At 35.5% G+C, this 13,303-nt stretch overlaps 1 protein-coding gene across 2 annotated transcripts in view; it reads left to right on the forward strand.

The window, feature by feature from the left end:
• LRP1 (LDL receptor protein 1) overlaps positions 1–13,303 on the forward strand; it is a 325,177-nt gene that overhangs the window by 190,381 nt on the left and 121,493 nt on the right. For both annotated transcript variants that reach the window (XM_089648596.1, XM_089648597.1), the window contains exons 39-49: positions 1,145–1,276; positions 2,888–3,016; positions 4,430–4,572; positions 5,076–5,224; positions 5,721–5,837; positions 6,349–6,479; positions 6,793–6,895; positions 10,541–10,671; positions 11,235–11,427; positions 12,200–12,404; positions 12,570–12,759. In XM_089648596.1, the coding sequence (XP_089504722.1) occupies positions 1,145–1,276; positions 2,888–3,016; positions 4,430–4,572; positions 5,076–5,224; positions 5,721–5,837; positions 6,349–6,479; positions 6,793–6,895; positions 10,541–10,671; positions 11,235–11,427; positions 12,200–12,404; positions 12,570–12,759 (1,623 nt within the window). The remainder of the gene's footprint in view (positions 1–1,144; positions 1,277–2,887; positions 3,017–4,429; positions 4,573–5,075; positions 5,225–5,720; positions 5,838–6,348; positions 6,480–6,792; positions 6,896–10,540; positions 10,672–11,234; positions 11,428–12,199; positions 12,405–12,569; positions 12,760–13,303) is intronic.

The following is a 13,303-nucleotide window of genomic DNA, read 5'->3' on the forward strand; positions in this document are numbered from 1 at the left end:
TTTTTTAACTCCATACAGGAACCTATTTTATCTTTGAGGATATTTTTAACCCCTACACTGCTACCTAAAAAATATGTGCCAGTTCTACGGATCACCAAGTGACTAGCAAGTTCAAACTTGCACTGAAGGAGCATCAGATGTTGGCCAGCCCCCCCAAGCCACCAGTATTGCCATATCGAACGCTACGCTACCACTTTCATTACTTTATTTACACAGATGTAGCATTCATATTTCAAGGTATGCATGAAATTTACAATAAGTGCCGTATGCAACCGTTATCCTATAAACATTGGGTGAGAAGTTTACGAGCCTGTTGTAGAAAAGAGGAAATACAAAAGCCTGCAAATCAGCAAATAATTATAAGCAATAATTAGTCGCCTGAAATATCAATACAAATTGAAAATATCTCCTGAGTAAAAATAAATGCCGCCAACGGGAATTGAACCCGTGCCTTCTGATGTTCGGTCAGGTGCTCTGAAACCACTGAGCTATGTCGGCTTATTTCCAACCCGCCAAATGATTCAATATGTACTGTTTACAGCTGGAAAAAATATTATAGGCAGAAATTGTTGATTTAGGTACTAGGTACGGGTTCAATTCCTGTTGGCGGCATTTATTTTTACTCGGGAAATATTTTCATTTTGTATTGATATTTCAGGTGACTAATTATTGCTTATAATCATTTGTTATCCTTTATGCTATGCATAAAACCTTGTCTTATAAACATTAATTTATCATTAAAAAATATTTCACCAATAAATGAAGATATAATATGTCTCGACGCCATCTAGTGAGAAATTTAGCACTAACAAAGCCTTTCCTACAAAAATAAAGTTGGTTGTTTACAGGTGGAAAAAATATAATAAGCAGTAATTGTTGATTGAAGTACTAGTACATATTGAATTGCGGGTTGGAAATAAGCCGACGTAGCTCAGTGGTTTCAGAGCACCTGACCGGACATCAGAAGGTACCGGTTCAATTCCCGTTAGGGGCATTTATTTTTACTGGGGAGATATTTTCAATTTGTATTGATATTTCTGTCGACTAATTATTGCTTATAATTATTTGCAAATCAGCAGTTTATTTTTTGATTGTCAAGTTAGTTGGATAAAGTAGGTATAAATTTGTACTTTCATTGTTTTAGTTGAAGATTTTATCTACTGGGCGGATTCTGACCATGGAACCATCAGCAGGATCCGGAGGGATGGAACAGGAAGGCAGCTTCTGGTGGAACAAACGGAATCCGTGGAAAATGTGCCCATTGATTGGTTAACAGGTAAACTTAACCAAACTATACTATTTCCATTATTACTGTGATTAACTATAGTTGAAACCATCGACCAACAAAGTCTAGACAGGGTGTGTGGATGTTAAAAATGACACCGAAACCAAAATTATTGGTTACAAAAATTGGGCTACGAAAAAAATTTATCGAAAAGAAATCACATTATTTTGCAGGATTCGCATATAAGAAGAATTGTTTTATTTCTTTTGTTGGTCTGTGAGGACCAAATTTGTCTCCCAAGATATTATCCTTTCAAAGCGAGACGACGGAATCATATGGGGAGTTTGGTTGTAAAACGACTCGTTGGTTGACCGAATTATTCGACCGAATTTGTATGACATGCCATATCTAGAGTTAATATATCGATGGTTGAAACAAATGATTGTGCCCTAGTGTTGTTTGGACCGAAGGGAGGGTATGGGTGGGGAGTGGGGTGTGGAAAGCCGCCAACGAGTGCTAGCGAACTACTAATAAACCATGCCTTTTCTGCGCATTAAAAGTAACATGCGTCTGCACAACTTCTTTAGCTTATGGTCTAGCTATAGAAGGCCTCTGTAGTCGAGGGGTAAGGCTCTAAAGCTCTAGCAATACGGAGGTCTCGGGTTCAAATCCTAGCGTAAATCTTTTTTATGCAGTTGATTGAAAGTTTTTTTTTTCTTTAAATGAAGTGGAAGATACTCATAATCTCACTAGTCCAGACGGTTGGGAGTTGGGACTCTTATTTTTTTATTAATTATCGGGAAATCGACAGTTTACATTTATTTCAATTTGTACATAAGTATTATAGTTCCAAGATAACTCAACACATTGACAATTCAACACACCTTTAAAAAGTGATATAAAGTCATTAGAAACGAAGAAAAAAAAAATTAAACCTAACCTACTTAAACCAGTTAATAAAGTTTTAGTTTCATCACTTTCCATGACTTTATATAACTTTTTAAAGATGTGAGGAATTATCATTGTGATGATTTATCCGGTCACCAAGTGTTATATAGCCAAAATAAAACCAATTATGGATTTCCTCCTTATATGGTATTCACATTTTTTTTTGTGTTATAATGGATTTGCATGTGCTTAAAGCATATTTCAGCCATTTTATTCTTCAAATATGAGCTAAGCACTTACAGCCTAACTAATAAACATGTTTTAATTTTTACACAACTGATAAACAACCATTTACTTTACATGAATGTTTGATTATCAGCTGTGTAAAATTTAAAACAGGTTTATTAGTAAGGCCGGTAATATTTATCTTCTGCTGTCATTCTGTATTAGAGATGGTCAATATTCCTGTCTCGGTAACTTTATCCCGGTGACTTGATATTATTCCTGAGGTATGCTATTAAATGATATTATAGCTTGATATTATTCCTGAGGATATTATAGCTTGATATTATATTATGTATGATGTGTATATGATATTATGTATGATATTATAGCTTGATATTATTCCTGAGGATATTATAGCTTGATATTATAGCTTGATATTATTCCTGAGGAATCAATTATTTCCAATCCGGCTCTACGAGTTTTCAACTGTTCCACTAATGGATGCATGCCATACCTGTACCATATCTCATTGTGTATTTTGTGATACAGGTCTGGCGGTGGACTGGATAGCGGGGAACATGTACTGGACGGATCCCAAGAGGAATGTGATTGAAGTTTCCAGACTGAATGGAAGTTCCAGATATGTGGTTTTGGCCAATGAAATGGAGACACCTACAGGTGAGCATTCATAATACATAAATTTTACTTTCATTTAATTTATACATAGTGTAATAATTAACAGCCTTACTTAAACTTACTATAGCGTTGATTATTAACAGCCTTACTGCGTTGGTATAGCTATACAGCTAATAGGGCCGTGAGCACTTGTGCTAAAATCTTTACTCATAATAATATTCATGCAAGATTGGCACCACCTTATTCCAATCCTCAAAAACACCTTCATTTTCGCATTTCGCATTTTGTTGCTAACTTCACATTTCTTTAGATGACATTTGCGATGTCATTGACCCGGTCCGTTAATTGCTTCAAAATTCGGCTAATTTGACAATGCGTTCCGTATTTGCTTTGGTAAATCGATATTTTGATTTAAAATATTCCTGTTCCATTGTGATGCAAACGGGTATTACTGCTTTTTTACATTTTCATTGATTGTTTACAAAAGTCCGCAATCTCCGTCTTACTACGATCGTAATACGTTTCTAAACCTGGGGGTCGGGCAGATTAAAATCTGTCTACTACTTCTAAGTCGTATTACGGCTGGTATACGCAGTACGCGTGCGCGTGATAATGATTAACATTCTTATCCCCCTGTATTTGGGTGACTCTAATTATTTCAATATATCTGTGAATATACTAGACACAGAGTTTATATTTTAGGTCATCCTCAACAATACATATATGAATTGGATAAAATAGTTAAAGTATATAAGTATTTATCGAATGGAACAGAAAAAAATATTGGTTGAAAAACTGGGAAAAAATTTATTAATATATTCATGTCTGCTTGCATTGATAACTTGCCGAGTTGTGCAGTAATGAGCGAGAAGGGTATGGGGTTTCGCTCACCGTGTCACGAAACACGCTTGTCAGTAGTAATTTAATGGACGTATCATGTGTTTTATGCGTGGATAAAGTTTTTTCCTCATTTTCATCACTTTTGTATAATATGTTACTATATGTAATGACGCCCATGCGTCCATATGTACTAAAAATATAATGATTTACATAAGTAATTAATGTAAACTAATCATTTTTATCCATCTTAAAAATTACAAAATTCTCACGGCTTTACTAATAAACGTTTTTGAAATTTTACACAATTGATTAACAACCATTAATGTATATGATAAAGGGTTGTTTTTCAGTTGTGTAAAATTTAAAATACGTTTATTAGTAAGGTGGAAAATGTGTACCCTGTGTACTGACTACACAGCATTGAAGCCCTAATAGGAGGCTGTTAGTTCAATTCCCATTGTAAAAAATAATATTTAAAAATTACATGTTATTAAAAAAAAACTCGAAAACCAAAATGGAGTACATTCAACACAAATAACAATAGTAAACAATCTTTAAAAAGTCTCTAAATATTCAGTATATTATGATGAAAACTTCCTATGTTTTCATTTACAGCCCTAGCCGTAGACCCCGTACAGGGTAACCTGTTCTTTGCGGGAGCAGGGTGGATACAGAAAGCCGGCCTGGATGGCTCCAACGTTACTCTGTTGTACAACGAGTCCAGGGCACTCATTACCGATATCACGCTGGATTATGAGGTTAGTATCTCTATGACGGGTTTACAGCATATGTCAACATATGTGTTGTATATCAACATATGACCATGAACAATTATGTTCGATAACACAAAAAAAAAATCTGTATATATATTGGCACATACATTTTCTTCGAATAATCGAACCCTGATAATTCGAAGAAAAGTGTAATTTGAAATTTTCACCCAAAAAATATCCCCAGAAAAATTTTTTTTAGTCGAAATTTATTTTTATCCGCGCACGAAAATTTGTTTGTGTAATTCGAAAATTCGACTAAGACACGTTTTGCATCGACTTCAGATGGGAATTTGTCTATAAATAAATGTAATGGTGTCCTATAGATAACTGAAGTAAATTGGTATCAGTTTATTTATTTGGTTTCTGTTTCTTGGGTTTTGTCCCAAATAATTAGCTGTCCCGATAAACCGGTGTACCAATTAAGCAGTATCGACTGTATTTAAATAATTTGAGTACTTTTTTCGGTAAGTAACTATTTTTTTTTTCAGCACAAGAAACTGTACTGGACGGATTCTTCTCAGCAGGTTATCATGTCCATGGATTACGATGGATTCTCGCAAAGGGTGCTTCTTAATGATAGCCTCGATAACCCCTTCTCGCTCACCGTGCACGGGGGAGAAGTGTTTTGGCTGGACACGTGAGTTTTTACCACTCGTTTTAAATACAGTTATTGAATTTTCTTTAGAAAAGAAAATTCTTTTGTGGTTAACTAGTTTGTACTTTTTTTCATTGAAAATAATGAATTTAAGAATTCAATTCTATATAGATGTGCGATAAGTTTTAAATTCCTACTTAACATCGGCATTGCCAAAAAGTATTTTATATCATTTTGCGAAGTTCAGGCACAGATATTTAAATGTTTTACCATCTTTTTCTAAACAACTTAATTTGCCACATTATAATGGATTCGTAAGTAGAGAAATTGCACTTTAAAGCAGTTTTCATAGGCCTGATACTTAATTTTTTTCTGTGCCTATAAAAAAAATGCTCAATTATTTCAAAGGCCAAGATGTGTTCTTCTTGCAGTATTTAATTAAAGCATTTATAATAGTTCCAAACCAAAAAAAAAACACATGATTCAGCATTGATTGGCAGTTCCTCGCTTCGACTTAAGAGTGATATTTTTGTTTCAGAGTCCACGATCACGGCTCTATCAAGAAGGCCCTCATATCCAACATGAGCAACTACCAAAGTCTTGCCAAGACAGTGGGCGACTCCTTGAAGGATATACAGATTTTCTCCAAGCAAAGGTACGCGTTTCTTCCCAGGGTTAGATTTGGCTTCCTTCGCTGGCTGCGGTCCCTCTCCATTCTCCATATTTGACGTACTATACTATAAAAAAACATGACGGTACAAGCCACCAACAAACGCTAGTGAACCACTAATAAATCACGCCCTTTCTTTATCTGCGCACCTTCTTTTGCTTGTGATCTAGCTACACTACTTTATTCTGTTAGCGATAAATAAAACTACAAATGTTTATAATCAAATATATTCAGTCAGCACGCTTCTTAAATACATAATAATTATCGGTAAGATTATGTTTATCCTTAGATTCAAATCTGGTCGTTAGAATTGCCTGTTTCTTTGCGGGAGATAAGTAGATCGAGTTAGGCAATTCCTTGCCGACTCATACGAGAGCAGCTGGATTAGTTCTCCGCTTGGCCGAAAGAGAGCAGTACCTGTGGTGATGGATGAGTAAACTAAATTTATGTACCTTTATCTTGTGTAATACTTAAATGTTTTTTTTTTTACTTCCAGGCAGCGCGGCACCAACCCCTGTGGTGGCCCCACCAACGGAGGCTGTGCAGAACTGTGCCTGTACGATGGGAGGAGGGCCAATTGCGCCTGTCCGCATGGAAACGTTGCGCCTGACGGGAAGGGGTGCCAACGTACGTTAAAATTTTACGTTATTGGTTTTACAGATTTTAATGTTTTATCAGTGGCTATCCCCATATGCGGATGTCGAATCTGTGATCCATGAAGTTTCACTGAATCATGTACATTGTATCAAAACGAGCCGCGTGAAGGGATAGATTGCGTTGAAAAGGTTAGAAATACATAACCTCTGGATCTAAAGCCGAGGATATTAACCGCACGGCCACGGGGGTCATTGGTGATTGAATGATAAATGTTTCAATCAAATTTGTAACCTCCTAGTGTAAGTATTGTGTTATTAAGAAAATGATTGTTGTTTTTGATTAGCGTACGATGCTTTCCTGATGTACTCCCGGGTGGTGCGAATCGATTCTATTCACATGTCCGATGCCACGGAGCTGAACGCTCCCTATCCTGCTATTCAAAATAGGTAAGCCAAAACGCAATATGTCAAATATTTGAAGTAAATCTATACCGCAAACTCTCCAAATACCTTCATTGGATATATGATACATGTTATAGGTATTTTAGCGGTTTTGAGTCGACCACAGCACTCACACAGGTGCATTGCTTGCATACAACATGTTTCAAACTTGTTTTTCGACATCAGAAAGAAAATTCCAGCAAAATAAAAATAAACGTAATTTTGTGAAAGAAAAAACTTTCAGATTTTTTAGAACCAACAAATAAAAAGAATACACCTTTCGAATAACTTCCATCGCTAACAGGGCTATGAAAATGTTAGGTTTTATAGTAAAAATTTCCAGGGATTTTAAAAATATCAACACATTATAAATTCTGTTCACATCTCTCGTTAGAAGTATTCTAGAATACAACTCTACAATTTGGTCACCTGTCTTTAATAATCACATTAATACCATTGAAAGAGTCCAACGCAATTTTTGAGGTGTCTTAATTTTAGGCTTGGAATTCCTTTAGAAACAATAGATTATGATTTCTTATTACATTCATTGAAATTGCTTAAGTTAAGTGATAAAATTTTTGATCTTATATTTTTATACAAAATTATAAATTATCAGTTGGATAGCCCTGACATATTAATTTTGATTCAATTTCATGTACCTACCATTAGATCAAGGTCCTCTAGTATGTATTATTGTGACAATTATACCACAGTCTCAGGATATTGCACACACTTGGGAACTTTTATGCCAAAATCGCAAATACTTTTAATATTCCCCTTGTAAAGTGTAAAGCTGCACTAATAACACATTTTAACGCCACTTATTTGAATGAGGTCACTACATAACAGGCTATTGTCATTGCTTCTTTCTTTACTATTATTTTATTTGTTATGTTTTAACTAAATTTAATTCTTTAATTTTTCTCACCAAAATTTAATACTGCACTATGTCTATGTAAAAAAATAAAATAAAATAAAAAATTTGTATGTAAATGTAACTTTTGTAGGTTGTACCTATCAATGTAATACATCATTGAAGAAGAAGATAAAACTAATAAATCTAAACGAAATATGAAACAGAACAAGACACAGAAAAATAAAAAGGTAACAGTCTCAGCTGGGAATGGAACTAAGGATTTCTATCTTACCGGGACAATGCCTCAATCCTCGACCTTTATGACCTAATTATTTTTACTAATTGAGGCCCCTAGAAACAAAGACGGAAGTGTCCACCAAACGTCAAAAATCAGTTGAATATGCAGTTTTATAGAGAAAGGTTCATTCTATCTCGAGAATATATCTGTTTTTAATATAATTGTCATTAAACCATAGTATTTTGGCTTTAAAGTTTTGTTGTTGTAACAAATACGGCAGTGTCCACCTCCTTCCGAAACAAAAGTGGCAGTTTTTCAAAAAGCCAATCAGGATCCTTTATTCATAATGGCGGCCGTACTTGAATTCATACAAACTCGTGCGGAAGCGTCAGTGAATCGTGTAGTGAAAAGTTGTTATTTTTTGTGGAAATAACCATTTATTGTTAGTGGACGTCAAATATTCCAAAAATGGAAACTTTCCCCGATATATTGCCACCGGAATCAGTGAGAAAACGTGTCAAACAAACGCATAAATAGAAGGCAAACATCGCCAAGAAAAAAAGGTAAACCGCCCTCATGTTGTAGGCAAATGTCAAAATATGACATTTTTAGATTTATCTGAATTTGTTCACAATTTTTTTTGCAAGGCTACTGCAACTGCTAAATATCCACTTTGGCGGTGACTGGAGAAATATTCCCGAATTGAATTTCTACTCGAAATTATGTCCAACTACTTCGCTTGTACCTCAAGAAGAAGAAGATGATTATGTTCACATAGAATGTAATGAGGAATCGGCAGAAATCGTGTCAGACTTATTAATGATTTAGCTAATTTTTTCTATTATTTTATAATTTAGTTAACTTTTCTTTAAATCTATTTTTACCTTTTATTAAATCTATTTTACCTTTTTTAAATTTATTTTCTGTTATCCAGAATTTATGAAAATTTCTAAGATAGAAGTGACCTATCAACTTTCAATAATATCTTCAAGAGGAACACAACTGCAACTTTTTCAATAAAAAAAATCTTCCTAAAAATATTGTTTTCTTACATTGACTGCAACATCTTTGAAATTGTCATTTACATCAAAACCGTCAGTTTCCAACTGTTTGTGAAACAAAACAGCAAGTGTCCAAGCAAGATGGTCAAAATGATTGAAACAAAAACGGAAGTGTCCATCAAAAAAATTCATTTTTTAAAGAAACTGGGGCATTTAGATACATGGATGATTTAAAATAGTATTCTTAAACCGGTTTACTATCATATTATTAAAATTTCCTTGCATATTGATGAATAACGGACTGATTAAACGTTTTTTTTAGATTGCCAACAATTTAACAAAGTGGACACTTCCGTCTTTGTTTCTAGGGGCCTCAATTTTTTCCATATTTTTTAAATGATTACAAAGTTCAAACGAATTTATTTGTAAACTGATATATTTACCAATTCTAAAAGTACTGTAATAATATTCTATTACCTATGTATTAAAATTTGGACTTTACAACTTTGATACATAACTCACAAAAATCTTCCTCAACATTTAAATGGAGTTCAATGACCATTTTAAAACCTTTATAATAAAGTAGTGGACCCCGCAATGGTTTGCTATTGCTAATGTCTTTCTCGGGCGTCACTGACTCCTTCCACCATTCCCTACTGTATACCACAATGTTACTGTTAAAAAACTACATTACATTAGACTCTATATCTCATTCCGGTGCAGAGATATTGTGTTAAGTATCCCCTACTTCTTCTGCCATTCAAACCAACCAAAAAAAAAACTCCTGGCACTAATAAGAACAAAGTTTGAAATTTTCAGCGATATCGGTCAACTACTTTTGGAGTTTTGCGAGCACAAACATACGCAGAACGCTGAATTTATATATTAAAATAATGTTTGGTGTTCACGGTAAATTTGTCTTAGGAATAATAATATTTGAATGATTTGTATAGCGCCGTTTTTGTGCAAACTCACCTCAAGGGCGCTGTACGAATATATAATACATTTCTACAATGATCTACGTTATTACAAACTATCGTCTAGTCAAACTATTGTCAACAGATTGCATCCACCGGTTCGTCGATCACTAATACAAAGCTATATGTACAATGCAGTGACCGGATAAATCATCAAAATGATAATTCATCACATCTTTTAAAAGTTATATAAAGTCATGGAAAGTGATGAAACAAAAACCTTATTAACTGGGTTAAGTAGGTTAGGTTACGTTAGGTTAGGTTTAAATGTTATGACTTTATATCACTTTTTAAAAGTGTGTTGAATTGTCAATGTGTTGAGTTATCATGGAACCGTACAATGCATTTGATTGATGAACGTGATGCTAGAATGTACAGGCAGCTAATATACAGGAAGCCTAAAATCGTTGCAGTTTTTCGTAGCATAGCCATGAACTGTACCATTAATACATACAAAAGATTGAGAACTGGAGACGAATGATGATGATGATAATTTTTACTACATCTGTTGTGCAAATATGTATTTCGTCATACAAAGTTATACATAGTTCATTTAAAAAATGTTAATTGTTTTTGTAGGGAGCTGATGCGCAACGCCATTGGACTGTCGTTTGACTACAAGAGCTCGAGGTTATTTTACTCTGACATCCAGAGGGGCTCTATAAATGCTGTCTTCTTTAACGGAACGGGCCACTCTGTCATTGTAGACCGTAAGATCATTATTTTATTAATTAACACTCTTTTAAATTAAATGAATATGCTTAAATTGACAGAAGGATTTTCACTGACGCATTTGACAGTCCAAAATTGCTTGCATTGATGAGCTTTCGGATTCCACTAAGTCAGGATTTATTTCAGAGCAGAAATTTTTGGACTAACTAGGAGCTAGGTATTCCAAAGGTTAATTGTCAGCCGATACACGCGCGGGCTGCTCGGCATTTTACTTAGGCACACTAATCGTGGTAGCTAGGTATTCCAAGGGTTAATTGTCAGCCGGTGCACGGCGGGCTGCTCAGCATTTTATCCAGGCACACTAATTGTAGGAGCTTGGTATTCCACGGGTTAATTTTCTACATTTTATAAACTGTACATTTAAACCTCTTCAGCTGTTGAAAAAATTAATTGATAATAATGCTGTCCAAAATATTCATATTTAAACCGATGTTAGTTTCTTGTTTTGACCCCCTTCTAATGTTTATAATAGCTAGCTGCATTTGATATCTGATTATTACCAGCCCATCGAGTAGGACTCATTGAAAGTTTGTGATTCCAGAGCAAGGTTCCGTGGAGGGACTGGCCTACGACCAGATAACGCGCCACCTCTACTGGACTTGCAACAATGATGCCACCATCAACAAGGTCAATCTGACCTCCGTGTTCAGAGGCAATCACTCCACTGTCCAGAGGGTCATCCGACTGGAAGCCAACGATAAACCCAGGGGCATCTCGATCGATAGCTGTTTGCAGTGAGTTGATAATTTACATACCATAGATAAGAGAAGCGAGATAGATGAACCATGAACAAATATTAGTATGAAATCATGAGCACAGAATTGTCGCCAACATCTTTCACCCGCGCTACTGAAAGATTATATTTTTTTCCTGAATATCCTGTTTTAACTTGCCCGTTTTTCATTTCGTTTATCTCTAAATTTGTTTGTACATTCCGTTTCCATTCCAATATGATGACCATTTTAATGGTTCAGTAAAGATTCTTTTTTCAAATATGATATTGCTGTGTTTATTTGGACTGTCTTATTTGCAATTTTTAAATATTATGGGTACCCGCCTACCTGAAGCATTTGAACAAAAATTGAGATAGTGACAATTTTTTTGTTCTTGGACAAATTGTATAATTCCTTATTTAAAGTAAAAAATGTTCCGCAAAATAAATAGTTTATAATTAAGTATGTAGGTATATAAGTACCTGCGTACAAATCTTATGATTTTAGAGGAAATTTTGGTTTTGACTTAAATAAGTAAGAAAAATTAGAAAACATAAATTTTTTTGGCACGAGGTCTACTGTTCATAGAACTACTAGTTATTTATGGGTATAACAATTGCAAAATTTCCACCTTACATCTATTGTATTTGTATTTAGAATTTGTATTTGTATTTAGAATATTGTATTTGTATTTAGAATTTGTATTTGTATTTAGAATATTGTATTTGTATTTAGAATTTGTATTTGTATTTAGAATATTGTATTTGTATTTAGAATAATTGGTTATTTCCAGGCGCATATACTGGACAAACTGGAATTTCCAGTCGCCGAGCATCCAGCGGGCGCATACCAACGGCTACCAGGTGGAGTCCATCATCAACACAGAGATCCGGATGCCCAACGCGCTCACCCTGGACCACCGCGCCCAGAAGCTGTACTGGGCCGATGCTCGGCTCGACAAGATCGAGCGAGCCGAGTACGATGGCTCGCATCGAGTGGTGAGATTACTTACCTATATTAAATTTGGCTCCATATTGATTCAAAAGAACAAACAAACATAACTGCTCTATTTGATATTATATTACCGAATCATAATACGATTTTTGTTTCTGAATGGAGGTCTTTCACTAGGTCGGTACTGAGAGTAACAATATTGGTTGTAGGTTATCACAATAGGTATGCCAGCGCACCCCTTCGACCTGGCTGTGTACGGGGACTTCATTTTCTGGACGGACTGGGTGCTGCACGCCGTCCTGCGCACGGACAAGATGAGCGGCGTGACGGTCACGCGTCTCCGCAAGGACGTGCCACGGCCCATGGGAATTGTGGCCATAGCCAATGACACCGACAACTGTGAGTCTATTATGTATTAACCAGATGCTATATCCAGTACTTATTTACCAATAATATATTCACATTGGAAGAGTGAATCTACAATAGATTATCAACTGCCTGCCTACAAGGTATCCTTTGATACTTTGGACACGTTGCTCGTCAAACTGAAAACTCGAACCTCTAGCAATTCATAGTTACTGACAAAGTGGATAAGTCTGAGCAAATAAATGGGGCCTTCGGGGAACCAAGGAGGAGTGGAGAGGAAAGACGAAGTCCTCTTCCATCGTGGGGCCTTTAGGGAACCAAGGAAGAGTGGAGAGGAGAGATGAGGCTCTCTTCCCTTGTGGAGCCTTCAGGGAACCAAAGGGGATTGGAGAGGAGAAATGAGACCTGGGAATACACATTGTAGAACCAGAAGACACAGCCACATATCCAATAACAACCCTGGTGAACTTTATAAAAGGGACCGGGTGACTGTTAAAGGAATGAGGTAAAATGGGAGATAGCACAATAGGCCTATGGCCTAAAAAATTGTGTTGCAAGTCACTAGTTATTAATCTTA

Source organism: Hesperophylax consimilis, chromosome 28, assembly GCF_061612785.1.
Source record: "Hesperophylax consimilis isolate HC1 chromosome 28, BYU_Hcon_1.0, whole genome shotgun sequence".
Lineage (NCBI taxonomy): Eukaryota > Metazoa > Arthropoda > Insecta > Trichoptera > Limnephilidae > Hesperophylax > Hesperophylax consimilis.